Here is a 15,333-nt window from a genome sequence, read left to right as displayed (position 1 = left end):
AGCACAATTTCTTGAATAGACTATACTTTCTCCCTTAAGGTGTGTGTGCAGTTTTGTTGAAAATCAGTTGCGTCTATTTTCTTTTTTATTTTTTTTTTTGCGTCTATTTTCATAGGTCTATTTCTGGATGTTTTATTTCAGAGAACAGCAAACTGCAGCCTATAGGCCAAAACTGGCCTGTAATCTTTTCCTGTACAGTCCAACAATTTAGAATGATTTTTGTATTTTGAAATGGTTTTAGAAAACCAAAAGAATTGTGACAAGTAAAACCTGTGTGAGATGCAAATTAAAGTGCCCATAAATAAAGCTGTATTGTGGCATAGCCACACCTACTCATTTACATCTAAGGCTGCCTTCACGGTGTTGAGACACGAGACATAGTCTGGCCCACAAAGCCTTAAATATTTACCATTTAGCCCTTTACACAGGCCTGTGCACAGAGCAAGAAGCAGTTATGCAAACAGAACAGGAGATAACTACCTGGTTTACAATCAGGAAAGGTGTCATGTCAGGGCTGTATCCCTCTCATAATACTTATTACGAAGTTATTATGAATACTTATTAACCTGTACACTGAACAAACCATCTGAGAGGTTATTCTATATGAAGAACATTGCATCAAGACTGGAAGAAGACTCTAACAACCATCTGCCTTCTCACTCTACCCTCAAGAGTTAAGTATTGTATAATTGTTGAGTATTATTTGAAACCACACTCCACACCACTTTCTATCAGGGAAATGGAATATTTTCATAAAATATAAACATATAAATATTTCAGATATTTAGTAAGATGGGAGTTAGTAAGCAAATGAAATAAATTACTTCTACCCTGAGGAATGGTTAAAATAAATAATGAAGAGGAACTTTGGGAAAAGGACAGTTCAACATACCAAGAATGAACTTTCAGCCACCAAACATGTGTCTTTTCTCCTTCCTATAAAGCTTATCATAATGGAAACTTTCATTTACATCACCTCATTTAATCCTTCTATACTCATCTCAGAATAACAGACACAGAAAGGCTGGAATTAGAAAGCAGGAAAAAAAGTGGAATTTCTCTAGACTTCCTTAAGGCATGTGAGATTTTTCTGTATGTGGCAGAAAAAAACGTCCTGAGATGGTGGTACCAGGATGACCTCTGTTCCTGCCACTCAAGCAGCATCCTCCAGCAAGATCTGACAATTGACGTCAACAAATGGAGGGTTCACAGCTTTGCAGAATGTGAGGTTGGACATTCACATCAACTGCAAATTCGCCATTCTACGTGGCCAGGTCTTCTAGTCCTGATATGCTTTTTCTCATAAAGTATAGTGAAAGAATGAGCCCTGATGTACGCCCTTCCTGATTTTAAACCATGAAGAATCCCCTTGCTCTGCTTGAATCACTACCTCATGGTCTATCTATGTATAGGTTTCGCATGAGCACAATTAAGTGTTTTAGAATTATTACTCTTGGCCATGATATTAATAATTAGTTATGATCCACACAGCTGAATGCTTTTAGGTTGTCATTAAAACACAGGCAGACATTTTTACTGGTTTTAGCCAAGCTCCCTCTAACATCAACAATAACATTCTCTTCTGAAGCTAGCTTGAATTGCTGGCAGTTCTCTATCAGGGTCCTCCTGCACCCATTTTTTAAACGTTATCTTTAGCAAAATTTTGCTTTTGAGAATAATCTGAGAGACTGGATTGTCTGAAGAAAAAGAATTCAGCATCAGGAATGGAGGGAGACTCATTAACAACTTGTGATGTGCACAAGACACAATCTCATTTGCTAACAAGTGACAGGGACCTGACACACTTACTGCTGACAATCAAAGACTATAGTCTTCAGTATGGATTATACCCCAATATAAAGGAAACAGAGGAGCTCACATCTGGATCAATCAGCAACATTTTGACAAATGGACAAAAGATTTAAGTTGTCAAGGACTTTCTTTTACTTGGATCCACAAGCAATGCCACGAGAATCAAGCAATCAGATGATGCACTGCATCAGGTACATCTGCTGCACAAGCGATACTGCTCCAGACGGATGTTCACAAGGGAAGACAGCTGCTCACAAGGGAATATGGCACTCTTTAAGGCCTGATGCTCACGAGCGAATACGGCACTCTGAGGCCTCGGGTGCTCCTGACAAAAGCTATGGTCTTTCCAATTGCCTCGTGTGTATGTGGGTTTCCAGAAGAGCAAATCTGTCTTGGAAGAGGCACAGCCAGAACGCTCCCTGGAAGCAAGAACGGCAAGGCTTTGTCTCATGTACTTCGGACATTACGAGGACGGTCCAATCCCTGTAGAGGGCCATCATTCTTGGGAAAGGAGAGGGTCCATTCAAAGAGGAAGACCTTCAACAAGATGGATTGACACAGTGGCTCTAACAATGGCCAGGCACAGGGCAACATGTGAAGATGGTGCAGGGCTGAGCAGACAAGCTTTCACTCTGTTCTATGCTGAGTTGGAACCAACTCGCTGGTACCTCCCACAGCCTAATCCTCTACTGGGAAACTAGAAAGAATCTTTTGCATCCAAGTCCTGTGTTTCATATATCTGTTTAACTTAAAAATGTCTACTTGTGACAGTAAGCAGGCTCTGGAAAGGAGAGTTTTGATTAAATGCACTTAAAGCATCATTCTCCATACCTACCCCAGTTCCTGGCTACTTTGAAGAGTAAGCTCAAACAGCAGTAAATGCCTTTGGGTTTCCAATGCTCTGAAGAACAAGACATTGTAACTCTTGTCTTAAATCAGGACATATGCAGTCTACTAAGATGGACCATACTGCGAATAATACATCCTGTGACATAAATGATTCATTTGTAGCGTGCTGACATTTTTCAAATGTGTGTAAACCGAGATGATCTCAGGCCTATGCTTAACTTCTCCATTCACTCATAAAACACATCCTTCTAATGGGTCTGTCAGCTTGCCATCATTTTCAGGGTGACACCCGCTAATTTACTCCTCACCCCTGAAACTGCATTTAATCTCAGCAGTTTAGCTCTGCTAAAAGCTGCAGCAGTTCAGAGAGGAAGGGCCAGGGCCAACAATGTACTTAGCTGGTCAGCTTTCTTCTACCAAGCTAAGCAGTATTGTTGAGACTTTGAAAACTCTGCCCCTTATCTTGCTGGCAGCATCTTTATCCCCATGGGGTGTGAAGCAAGATATTCAGAAAACATTTTTTCCATATAAATAAATGTTTCAATTAATTTAGTAATTAATGGAAAGGAAGAAGAAGAGGAAATAGCACTGTTACGGTTATGCTGTGTGCCAGGGAGTCGGAATCAACTCCTGGCTGACCCTCCAACAGGTTTTCACATGCAGTCAATTGCATGGAAGGAGACTGCCCATCCTCCTACAGAGCAGCTGGTGGATTTGAACTGTGGGCCTTTGGCATTGCAGCACAACTTCTGACCACTAGGTTACTAGAAACAAACAGAAAACAAAGAGGTCTGTCTTGGAGAGGGCGAAACCAAGTTTCTCCTTGGAGGCTAGGATTTTGAAGCTCTGTCTCACTTACTTTGGGCACGTGGCCAGGAGGGACTGACTGGTCCTTGGAGGACATCATGCTTGGAAGGGTGGAGGGATAGTACAGAGAGGGAGACCCCAAATAACAGTGACAGTGGCGATGGGGGCAGATGTGTCATAATTAGTGAGACTGGCTCAGGACAGGGCAGGGATCAAAGATGTAGGTCGCTATGGGTCTCAGATGACTCAACAGCACATAAACAACAACAGCTCACCAGTGCTCTCCTCAACATTTACAAAGAAATATTTAAATGGATTCAGGAACTAATGGAAGGGGAAATTAGCACCAGAACAAACAAGACAATAGAGTCACATAATGCCCTCAGAACAAGGTCAAGATCCCACTGTTCTTCACCCAGCTTGTTTCCTGGAAAGACAAAGCAAGAAACTAAGTGGCACTCAGCACATGAGAACAAAGAGGAAGGTCACCTCAAGTCCACGGGCCATTGGGGAGGAGGGTCACATCAAGTCCACGGGGCGTGGGGGAGGAGGGTCCCATCAAGTCCACGGTGTGTGTGGAGGAGGGTCCTGTCAAGTCCACGGGGTGTGGGGGAGGAGGGTCACGTCAAGTCCACGTGGGGGAGGAGGGTCCCATCAAGTCCACGGGGAGTGGGGAGGAGGGTCCCATCAAGTCCACGGGGAGTGGGGAGGAGGGTCACATCAAGTCCACAGGGCATGAGGAGGAGGGTCACATCAAGTCCATGGGGTGTGGTGGAGGAGGGTCACGTCAAGTCCACAGTACATGGGGAGGAAGGTCACGTCAAGTACACGGTGTGTGGGGAGGAAGGTCACGTCAAGTCCATAGGACGTGGGGAGGAGGGCCACGTCAAGTCCACGGAGTGTGGGGGAAGAGAGTCACGTCAAATCCATGGGTTGTGGGGATGAGGGTCACGTCAAGTCCATGGCGTGTGGGGAGGAGGGTCACATCAAGTCCACGGGGTGTGGGGAGGAGCATCCCGTCAAGTCCTCTGGAAACCTGTGCTGCTTTCTCCTCTGCTAGCCAAGAGAACATCTATAACCCCATCTAACTCTCAGGAGTCAGGAGAGCTTCCAGAGGAAAAAGGGGTGATGGTGGTCCTGGGGCCCTGCTGCTGATGGCCCAGAGGGGTTCTGCACTGGGGCTCAACAGTCCAGCAGGCACCGTTGAGGTGCCTGGTGCCATTCCAGTCCTCATGAGCACCGCTGGCTGGGCAACTGACTTGGTTGCAGAGCTCTTTTTTCTTTTTCTTTTTTTAAAAAATCTATTATTTTTTAAAATTAATTTTAATGAACGTTTACAGAAATTTTGGATTTCCATACATTCATTGTTGCAGGCAGGGAGAAAAATTGCAGAGCTCTTTTATGTGCATAACCTCACTTCCTGCTCACCTAGGAGCTAAGCTATTGTTGGATGCTGTGGGGTTGTTTCTGACTCACAGTGACCCCTGGTGACAGAGTAGAACTGTTCCAGTGGGGTTTCTAGGCTGTGATCTTTATGGAAGTAGATTGCCAGGTCTTTAGGGTATTGAAAGTCTCTCCAGTGTTATCAGGGAGGAAACTGAGGCACAGAGCATCTAAATTTTGTTCAAGGGATCTTGCCCAAGGGACCAGGGTGAGTTAGGAGTCGAACCCAGGTGGGAACTGCCTGTCTGTGAGACCCTTGTCCTTGGTCCTTCCTGGTTCCCAGCTGGTCCCCATGGTCCCCTGTGGGAGCCCCATCACTCCTCACTGCTCCATGTCCTCTCCCCAGTGCACTGGGCAGCCCTCCCATGCACGTCCTCGGAGCTTTTCTCTACTGGTCTTACCTTTGCTGCCCCTGCCACCACCATCTCTCTTCCCTGTAACTGACTCTGCTTCCCACATGTTGGGGAAGCTGGCAGGCTGCAGAGGGCCCTGATCACACCCTCCATGTCCTAGATCCCCAAAGGGAGAGTCACCTCGTTTCATCTCAGCTCCAGGCTGACCTCTGTCCCTTCCCTCTATGGTTCCCACCCCAGAATGTGAGCAGCGGGCCGCTTGTCACATTCCGGGTGCTCAGAGTGTGGTCTGGAGTCACAACACTGAAGCAGAACTGAGTTTCACAACTTACTAGCTGTTGATCTTGAGTTGGTGGGTTCTGTGCCTCAGTTTCCTCATCTCTGGCTTGAGAATAATAGTAGATGCCACTCATGGAGAGGTAGAAGGATTAAATAACAGCCATAAAGGCCTTGAGCAGTGGTAAACACTGCAGCAACATTAACTATTATTAGGGCATGTTTGTGATCATTGTCTGGGAAAGAAAGTGGAAATCATCCTCAAGTAGAAGAAGTGGAAGGAAGTTAGTTGAGTTCACTGGGGCTGACTTCTTACCCCACACTCAAAGTACATCTGGCTCTGGATAGTGGGGATCCCTGCTTTGATACCTCCCTAGAAAATATCAAAACTGCGAGTTTGTGGTTTTAAGGTAGCACTTCATCGGTCTACCTTAATTTCACGGTGCAGGCCTCCTGTTTCTTTCCACTGTACCTATTTGTTTCCTCCTGTGAACCCCAACACTGGTTGGTGCCATCTTCCTTCTCTTCCCACCTCTATGAAGGCATGAGTCTAGGCAAGAACATTCTGTCTTAGTGCTGACGTGGCGAACACACAGCGAAGCCTGGGCTGTGAGGGCTTTGCCACAGGTCAGACACCGCTGCCCAAGGCAGTCTTTATTATAGCAAACACCTGATGCTCCCTGGTGATGAAGAGGTCATCTTGGGACCCCTTCCTTCAGGCTTCGGGGAGAATGGGAGGAACACTGGCCCTCTCCGCAGCTGAGCTCCTTCTGTCCCAAGTGGCTGCCACTGTGCCAGCTGAGCCCCAGACTGGCTTCCACGGAGACACTCCTTAGCCCTTTCCAGGGAGTGTCTGCGGTTGGAAAACGGACTTCAGGCTTCTGAACCTTGTCAAGCTCGTGCTGAGCCCAAATGGAGAAGGCAAGCATGGGGGTGGCAGGGGCTCAGGAGAGGGAACTAGCTATTTTTGAGTGGCTGGAAATAAAAGCTAAACACAGGTGTGTTCTGCAGAAGTGGATATGTTCCCAAATCCACAAGATTTCTTTAAAAATAAACCAGAAAACAAGCCGTTCTGGTTGCTGTATTTAATTCTAGTTTCCAAGGATGCACACATCTAGTTCAGGGTCTCTGAGCCTACCTCCTTGAACTACAGAGGATTTATTATGGGCAACCACTAGAGGTGAATTTTCTAGGTGGAACTGACATTTATTAGGACAAAAACTTAAGGCAATGCCTGTCCTGTGACCCCTGATCTAATATGAAAAAGGTGGCAAAGGAAACCCCTTAACTGACTGTTGTTGTTGTTATGTGCTATCAAGTTGCCTGCGAACTCATAGCGACCCTACGTACAGCAGCTCTGAAGCATGTCCTGTCCTGAGCAAGTCTTAGTGACTCTGACACACCAACCCCTATCGGCCCTGTTACTGTATCAACCCATCTCATCTGGGGTCTCCCTTTCCTGCGCTGTCTATTCACCCTTCCAAGCATGCTGAACTGACTACCAAAGGAAAATACCAGGTGGAACCCAGGCTCCAAAGACAAAGATCTACAACTAGAGCAATTGACTATGGAGAAGAGAAATTCAGGCCTTGCTTCAACTCACACATATGGAAATGCACATGCAAAATGCTTCATCTTACAACAGCAATGACTAACAACTCCCATTCGAGCTTCTGAGTGAGTCCTCCCCGGGGAGGCACCAGGCTTCGCTGTGATGTCAGCAGTTTCACAGACTCCGACTCCAGACTCCATTTCTTCCACCTTCTGCAGGCAGAATTTGGCATGCTCTCTTTCCAACTGCTTCCTAAAATCTCGCCCACTTGGAATTCTTCTTTTCAGTAAGATTCGCAGCATGACAAGGAGCCCCAGAGGGACCTGGAGCAGCAGCAGCAGTTCCACATGTTCAGACATTAGTCAGGAGCTCGGATCCACCGGGATCCACAGGAGACAGATTACAGTCGGCTTCTTTAAAGATTTAGATAGTCTGGGAAACCCTATGTGCTGTCTACGCTTGATAGTGCCGAGCTGCTTTTGTAGCTCGAGTTCTGTAGCACGGCGGGCCTCCCCAAGAAGCTAAGGTGTGAGAAAGAGCCCCCCAAGCAGAAGTGGACACTCTGAGGATCCAGTTACTGCTGGCAAGCCCTCCCTGTGAGAAGCACGTCACACAGTGTCTTCTACGTCCATACAAAAGTCACTGTGGTTGGCGTCAAGGTCCTTGCTTTGCAGCCAAGGAAACTAATGTTCAGTAGACAGAATGGAGAAAATTCATGTGGAACCACCACATGGATGAAGGCCTCACAGACAGACTGAAGCTAGACTATCCAGGGAGGAAAAGGACCCAGAGAACGTACCTGGGTTCTACACTAAAAGGGAGGGAAGCCACTAGGTGGTCCATGGAGCAGAGGGGTCACTAAGCAAAGTAACGTTAGGGGTACAAAGGAAGCGCTGTTGTGTTACAGGCTGGAGAGAGGACTCAGGAAGAAAATGTCGACAGGGTCAAAGGCTTCTTGGCTCAATGTGGATGCAGGTTCAGGGGGACCAAGTGACAACATGACATGGGAATCCCAAGCCCAAGTGGCAAGACTGGTGTGCAAGCCACTCAAGGAAGCTGCGGTCTCAGGAAAATGACCAGTTCATGATTTAGAAACGCAGTACTAATATCTCCAGGCTCTGTGACAGTCTCCCAACTTGTCTGAAATACATTCAGTTTTTAAACGTGGAAAAGCTGCCATCACTCCGAGGAAACCCTGGAGAACAGCCCCTCACACCTGCTGCCCACTTCTCCCTCCTGTGTGGAGTGGGGCCCTGCCTGACCACCATCCTGACAAAAATCAGACTCTTTCTCAGACTGGAACTCCAGCTGGGATGGAGGCACAAAATCGTCAAGATAAATGTGTTCTCATCATACTATGTATATATTATGGCCAATACTCGAATCCAATGTGTTAACACAGAAATAGATGTGTTCATTTAAGAGCCTAGCCAAGTGGCTTGCTTTCTTGTCCCCAAATATTATTAAATGTCATTGATACATCCATCAAACTATTTGCCACACCTATTTTTCAAGTGAAAAGCAGCTGCTGTTCCTTACTCCTGAAACACACACACACCCCACACACACACTCAAAGCTAAGACTCCAGCCAAAGAAAAGGTAGGAAATAGCCTATGCCCCGATTGCAAAGAACAGTAGCTGTTGAACTCTCTGGTTCTGGTTGTTTTACCCTCATGGAGGGAAGAGGGAAGGGCTCTACTGCTTTATTGCGCTACAAGAACCCAGTATCTGTGCTAATTACCAAGTATCTGTATTAGGCTTCATGCCCACTTGACAACTTCCTTGTGCCATTTGTTTGACTAATGATACGGTAAACGTGGGAAATGCACTTGGAAAGCCAGGATTGTACGAGGGTGAGGGTGACGGTGAGGAGGAGGTGAAAAAGAAAACCAGCTTTGTCTCAGCTGCAGAAAAGGACACAGGGACAAACATCCCTTCTCTGGGCTTCACCTGCTACAGCTGTAAATGGAAGTGACGTCACTGGGGGGGTGGTACGTCTAGAAGAGCAAGGGTGATGGAGCTCTGGGGTGATGGAAGAAGCAGGGGATTATCTCTCACTACCAATCTCTCTGTCTCGGGCAGGCTACTTACCCTCTCTAGTCTCAGTCGCCTGGCATCTTCCTATAAAGGCACTTAAGACACACACTCTGAGAAGTTCCTTTGGAGAGTAACCATCCTCGAGTACAAAGGACAGCCCTGGATGGGGGCGACATCATGGCTCCTCCATCTCACTAAAGAACCAGAGGTAGTGTATTCCTGCGCCCCCCTCACCTTAAGTACATGTCGTCTCTTCTTCAGATCCCCTGGCCTGCTGAGGGTGTGCAAGCCATGGTGAACCCCAAGTCACACTTGTGCTAAGAGAATTACCAATTCCTGCCACTTACCTGGATTAACAACAACAATAAAAAAAATAAAACCACCTGCCATATCTTAAAGACTCTTCGGTTTTTCGTAGCCCATAATAACCACCCTGTACTTGGGAGAACAGGCTGTTTTTCTATTCGAGCCATCACTTAAATAATGCCACGTCCTTGGTAAGCACAAAAGCATAAACACCACAGAGTCAAGATCCTGTTAAACGGCGTCCCTTTACACAAATTTTTATAGTGCTCCATGTTTACAGGGCTCAGCATGTAATGGTAATGAAATCATCTGACCTTCTTAGGCCAAATAAGACAGGGGAAATTTTCTTGAGATGCCATCTGCCTTTGATCTGAACAACAAACATTCTTGAAGTCTGTTGGCCTATGAGGCATGGACTGCTTCTGCAAAGCCCCTCCTTGAATAATGATGACACAGAGCTTTGTAGCAAGGCCACTGCAGAGGACAAGTGCCTAGCCACGCAAGCCACCTTCGGGGCCAACCCTTCTGGGGCTGACGTGGTCTGCAAGGCCGTGCAAATCAGCAACTGGCCCAGGGCAAACAGAATCTGTTTCCTTCTTAGGGAGTCCGTTCACCCAGACTCATTGGGCTTGGCCTGACCATCTGGAAAGCAGCTCACCGTGGGCGCATGAAAACCCAGTGCTTCAAGGGCTGAAACAAACGCTTGCCCTCTGCAGGCAGCAAAGAGTTTCACAGTTTACACCACAAGAGAGAACCTTTGTTTACCTTATTGATGAGAGTGACTATGTCGCCTTCTTTGATTGTCAATTCATCGTCATTCTGTGCCTCATATGGAAATATCACTTTGCAGTAATCCTTGGCTGAAAGAAGAAAGAAAACAATCTTTAAAATGCTGTAAAATCTGAAGAGCTGGCCCAGGAGAGGCCGTCCTCCAGCAAAAAGCACGCATGTATCATTATACACATATGGGTGAATGCATATACTAACATAGATCTAAGAAAGAACAAGGATTTCAGATTTTGCCTCACTTCCTTCTTCCCTCCATCATTTAAGCAGGAACAGGGTATCTGTACATATTACAAAGTAGGCATCATGCAACAAGCGATAAAAAAAGGATCCAATCATGGCATGTCTTAAGAGGCAGATGCTGATATGTCTGTATGTGATCACATGTATATACATTTTCACTGATTGACTCACAAGAACAATCAACAATACTGATCAAATATTCTTTATACACGTGTGTGTGTAGGGGTGGGGAGGTGAACTTTGTCAGCTAGGTGTCATGGGAACCTGCTATTCGGTCATTGCGGTTAGGTGCTGTTTAGCGACCCCATGAACACCACATTTGAACCCTGCCCTAGCCTGCACCATCCTCATCATCTCGGATATGGCCATTATGGTAGTCATTCTGTCAGTCCTGACCCTCTACCTTTCCCAAAGTGACGTCTCTCTCTAAGGACTGGAATTATGCCCAAAGTAAGTGAGATGAAGCTTCACTGCTTTTGCCTTTGAGTAGTAATCTGGTTGCCCTTCCTTTAAGACATTTCTGTTTGTTCTTATGGCAGTCCAGGGGATATACAATACACTTCACCAAGGCGCCAAATCAAAGGCATCAACTCTTCTTCTGTTATCCATATTCATTATCCAACTTTCAGATGTACAGCAAGTAACTGAAAATTAATGGAGGGTTGGGGTTGTTTTTTTTTTATCAGCAAGCAAATGTCCTAATCTTCTAAAAAAAAAAAAACAGGAAAAATACAAAGGACACTAAAAATCAAAGAGCTCTGAATTACATGCTTTTGAAACTATAATTGATGATGTAAATGTTCGATTTTCTCTAGTTACACACAAGAACAGGTTGTGAAAACATTAGTGTGAAGATACTTGTTTTGTAAGGTAGTTGGGAAGTTAAGCCTTAGATACACTAGGGTTTGATGATTACTGGGACAGGAATGCATTATTCCGCATCAATGTCAACAATCCTAATGGCTTTACATACTTCCAAGGATTGGGTCAGTTCCTGCAGACAGATCCGAACTTAGAGCAATACATGAAAGTGTAAATTATATTGCCCCAAGTACAATTCATATCACTGAAATGTGTTTATTACCATTAACATACCATCAATCAAGGACGGTTTCATAGAAAATATCCAATCAAGAAACCCACAATACATGTGTACTGTGTTTTAGGCTTGGATATGTAAGAGAGAGCAAGAGAGAAAGACAGACACTGACTAATTTCATTTCATTGTAGATAATTTAGTTTTCTGTCCAATGGCTTGAAGCTTTTACCCTAGTGTGGGAATTCTTGGATCTTAGATCTTGTGTATGTGGCTGACATGATAGCTTTTGTTCATTAACTTGTATTAAAATCTGATCAACACCAACTCAACCAAGTAAGACCCTTTTGTGTCAGTTTGATCCCCGCCCGCGGTCATGCTGTAGAACAGAGCAGACTGTTCCACATGGTTACCCATCTTTCTGGACACAGACTGCTGCATCTTGTCAGAATGGCTGCTGGGTTGGAACCACTGACTTTTTCATTAGCAAGCAAGTGCTCTAATCACTGCACCACCAGGGAACTATTAATACCAACATGCCCATTAAGTATCTCTAAACTCACCAACATTCTACCTCTCTTTAATTTGTAGCAGCAAAGTTTCCAAATGCAGAATCAAGCAGATGCTCTAACTCCCTCTAAAAAGGGAGAGTCCAAAGAGAGGGGAAAAGTTAAGCATCTTTAAAGTGGATAATGGTAGCCTCTTACCAATTTTCCTATTGACTGTGCTAGTGAAATATGAGACTCAGCCTCAAAACTCACAACACGGAAACAGTATTATTGAAGAATCACCATGCAAAGTCCTGGCTTAAAGAGTAATTCTTTGGGTGCAAGCCATGGAGGCATTTCACAAAAACGTTCAGACATCAGTGGCCAACTATAAACAAAGGAACAGGTCATGTTTCCATTTCTTTCAGTTAAAAAAAAAATTTAAACAATTGTGGCAAATACTGTGGGCGAACTACCCAGCAAACAGGTCCTGCCCCTTTCTGAGACCAGAGAATCTTCTTTTTCTTTTTAGATGTGATTTTTCAGGAAGTGAACCAACTCAACTCAACCAGCTTCATGTCAACAACTCAACCTCTTGACGTGAAGTTGGAACTAACTTGTAGCTGACCCATGAGTGAGATTCAGAACTGTCCACCTGTCTGTCTCTCACCAAGCAGCTGGGGGATTCAAACCACCAAAGACGGGTGACCTGGGGGCTGGCAGTGAAACGCCTCAGGCACTATGCAGCCAGAGCTTCCCCCTGCAGCCCCAAGGCTAAGTAAACTATGTTAGATCACATCATGTTAGTGCCACTCCTGCTGGTCAATGACTGGTTTAAAGTGGGTGCGTGGTCTATTTTCAGTCAATGAAGTCTGCTGGGGAGGAGGTTCCATTTTCCTGGGGACCCAGTGGGTAAGCACTGGGCTGGTAAACATAAAGTTGGTGTTTCACTCCCACCAGCCAGTATGAGGGAGAAACATGGGGCTGCCTGGTTTTATAAAGATTCCCACCCAAAAAGCCTTTGAGTTCAATCTAACACAACGACGCTCCACTGGGGTTCTGAGGCTGTAAATCTTCACAGGAGTAGGCTTTCCATCTTTCTCCTGCGGGGTGTCCGGAAGTTTTGAATCACCAACCTTTCAGTTACCAGGCCTACACATAACACACTACACCACCAGAACTGTTCATAAAGACAACAGCTGTGGAAACCTTACGGGCAGTTCTGTTCCACCCTATAGGGGGGCTGTAAGTCCATAACCACTCCAGAGTGCTTTCTGTGTTTAGCTCTGTTGGAGCAGATTATGTTTGGTGTTCTCTCAACTATAATTCGGCTATGAGAACCAACAAGAAAGCCACAAAGGTGTCGATCCTGGGCCCTGACACTGTTGAGCCATCTAGAAACGTGTTCCCCAAACCTGTTACATGACGCCACAACATTACTGTTAAACACGACATTGTGGTTCATGCACTTCTTTGTGGTCCTTAGTCAAAGTAGAAGGCACTTGATAAAGAAGAAAACTTGAAGCTATTTCCTCTCAAAGGCTTAACTATAGTCTAGCAAAATGAAAACAAAACACCAAACCAAACCATATGTAAGTTCCTCCTATACATCATCCCCCACTCAGGTCTCAAAAAATAGTGTAATGAAACTTGGGGGCCTGGAGAAACACAAGGGGCTAAAGGGGATCACTGGCAGTGCTGCCATGCAACAATTCTAACACAAGCACTGGACGCCAGACTCCTAACCCAACTTACCAACCACCAGCCTCACCATTTTTATTTATTGGGATATATTTTAAGCAAGAATTTATTCCTAGTTACAAGGAATTTGGACCCTAAGAGAGTTACGTTGGAAAAAGAAGAACATTATGTTGGTTTGGATATGCCAATGATGTTAAGGTTTTCAAAACCCAATGTATATGCCAAAAAAAAAGGTATTAATTTTGAGAGACTATTATTCTCACTAAATAGTACACGGAACAAAGATGCTGCCTTTTTTTCAACGGAAAGATTTCTCAGGCTTCCGCCACGAGAAAGTTTGTGCATTTCTTGGGCTCTCATGGCTCTTGGTGTAGTGGGTTATGTGTCACATTGCTAAATGAGAGGTCAGCAGTTCAAACCCACCAGCCTCTCAGGAGGAGAAAGATGAGGCAGTTTGCCACCATTAAAATTTACAGCTTTAAACGAGCTGGAGGGCGGGATGCCACAGCCAGAGTCAACAAGAGGGCGCAGGTCTTGGTTTGTTTTGGTGAGAGAGAAGTAAGTCCAATCAGTCCCTGTATTTTATGGAAGGGACGGTTGAATGCTGGAGAAAGGCATGGTGGACTAATGGTGGGAAGAAATGACAAACACATGATTTAGCATAAAATAACTACAGCACAGTGGTGGTAGTGGTGTTTTATCTTTATATTGGTTTGCTTACAAAGTCTGTATACATTGTGTCTGACACTAGTCTTCATTCACATTGTGTTTCAATCTAAAACATGTACATGTTTTAGAAAATTAGTCACCATTGGACCATGGCCATCATTACCCTGTCTTTTCAGGTCCCCACCAGATGATTTCCATTTCTTTCCCTTCCTCCCTCCACCCAGCAAATTGTGCAACCCTGTGGTTTCAACCCTACCCATCCTCATCCCTCCACTCCCACTCCTTCCTCTCTTGGGTTCCCATACATGTTTTACTAGTTATCCTTCTATTTCTAAAATACTGGTCTTATGCAGTATTTGTCCTTATGAGACTGAGTTAGTTCACTCAGCATAATGCTCTCCAGTCTTTCCCAAGTTAGGTAGTGCTTTTCAAGATCGTAGCTCCATAGTGCTGCATAGTGTTGTTACTTTTCAAAGGCAGACAAGATTACATTCAGAAGAGGATTTGCAAAAGAGGAGACATTTAATATATCATGAAAGAAGAGCATAATCCAAAATCCTTTTTGGATGTTGGAAGATTAGGAATTGGAAATACAGAGCAAAGAGAAATGGAGGAGAAGAAGGGAATAGAAATAATTTTTGGAAGAAGGCATTTTCCATCAATTAGATAAATTAATTAGTTTGAAATCAAATAGGTACAAATACACATGTGCATCCAAAGTAGTAAAGGCTGAATTTTAGCCAGGGATTGAGATAAGTTTTGTCCATTTATATATATATAAACTAACAAATTAGCATAATTAGAGTGAAATCCAAAATTCAAAATTGGGTCTTAAACTGCTCTGTCTCCTGGTCCTTTAAAAATCTAACAAACCTATAGTTAAATTTGTATCTTCTAGGCTGCAACACTTCCATGATACATCTTCAAGGATATGAACATGTACGGCTAAGCACAATTGATAACAGTGCATCTAA

The 15,333-nt window shown here is 44.7% G+C and overlaps 1 protein-coding gene across 2 annotated transcripts in view; it reads right to left on the bottom strand.

Annotated features, from left to right (window-relative positions):
- Positions 1 to 15,333, bottom strand: part of SH3KBP1 (SH3-domain kinase binding protein 1) — a 445,368-nt gene that overhangs the window by 104,962 nt on the left and 325,073 nt on the right. For both annotated transcript variants that reach the window (XM_006893795.1, XM_006893796.1), the window contains one exon: positions 10,202 to 10,296. In XM_006893795.1, the coding sequence (XP_006893857.1) occupies positions 10,202 to 10,296 (95 nt within the window). The remainder of the gene's footprint in view (positions 1 to 10,201; positions 10,297 to 15,333) is intronic.

Source organism: Elephantulus edwardii, unplaced genomic scaffold, assembly GCF_000299155.1.
Source record: "Elephantulus edwardii isolate Elephantulus edwardi_28Jun2011 unplaced genomic scaffold, EleEdw1.0 scaffold00131, whole genome shotgun sequence".
In the NCBI taxonomy this organism is placed as follows: domain Eukaryota; kingdom Metazoa; phylum Chordata; class Mammalia; order Macroscelidea; family Macroscelididae; genus Elephantulus; species Elephantulus edwardii.
This window is presented reverse-complemented; position numbering and strand designations above follow the sequence as displayed.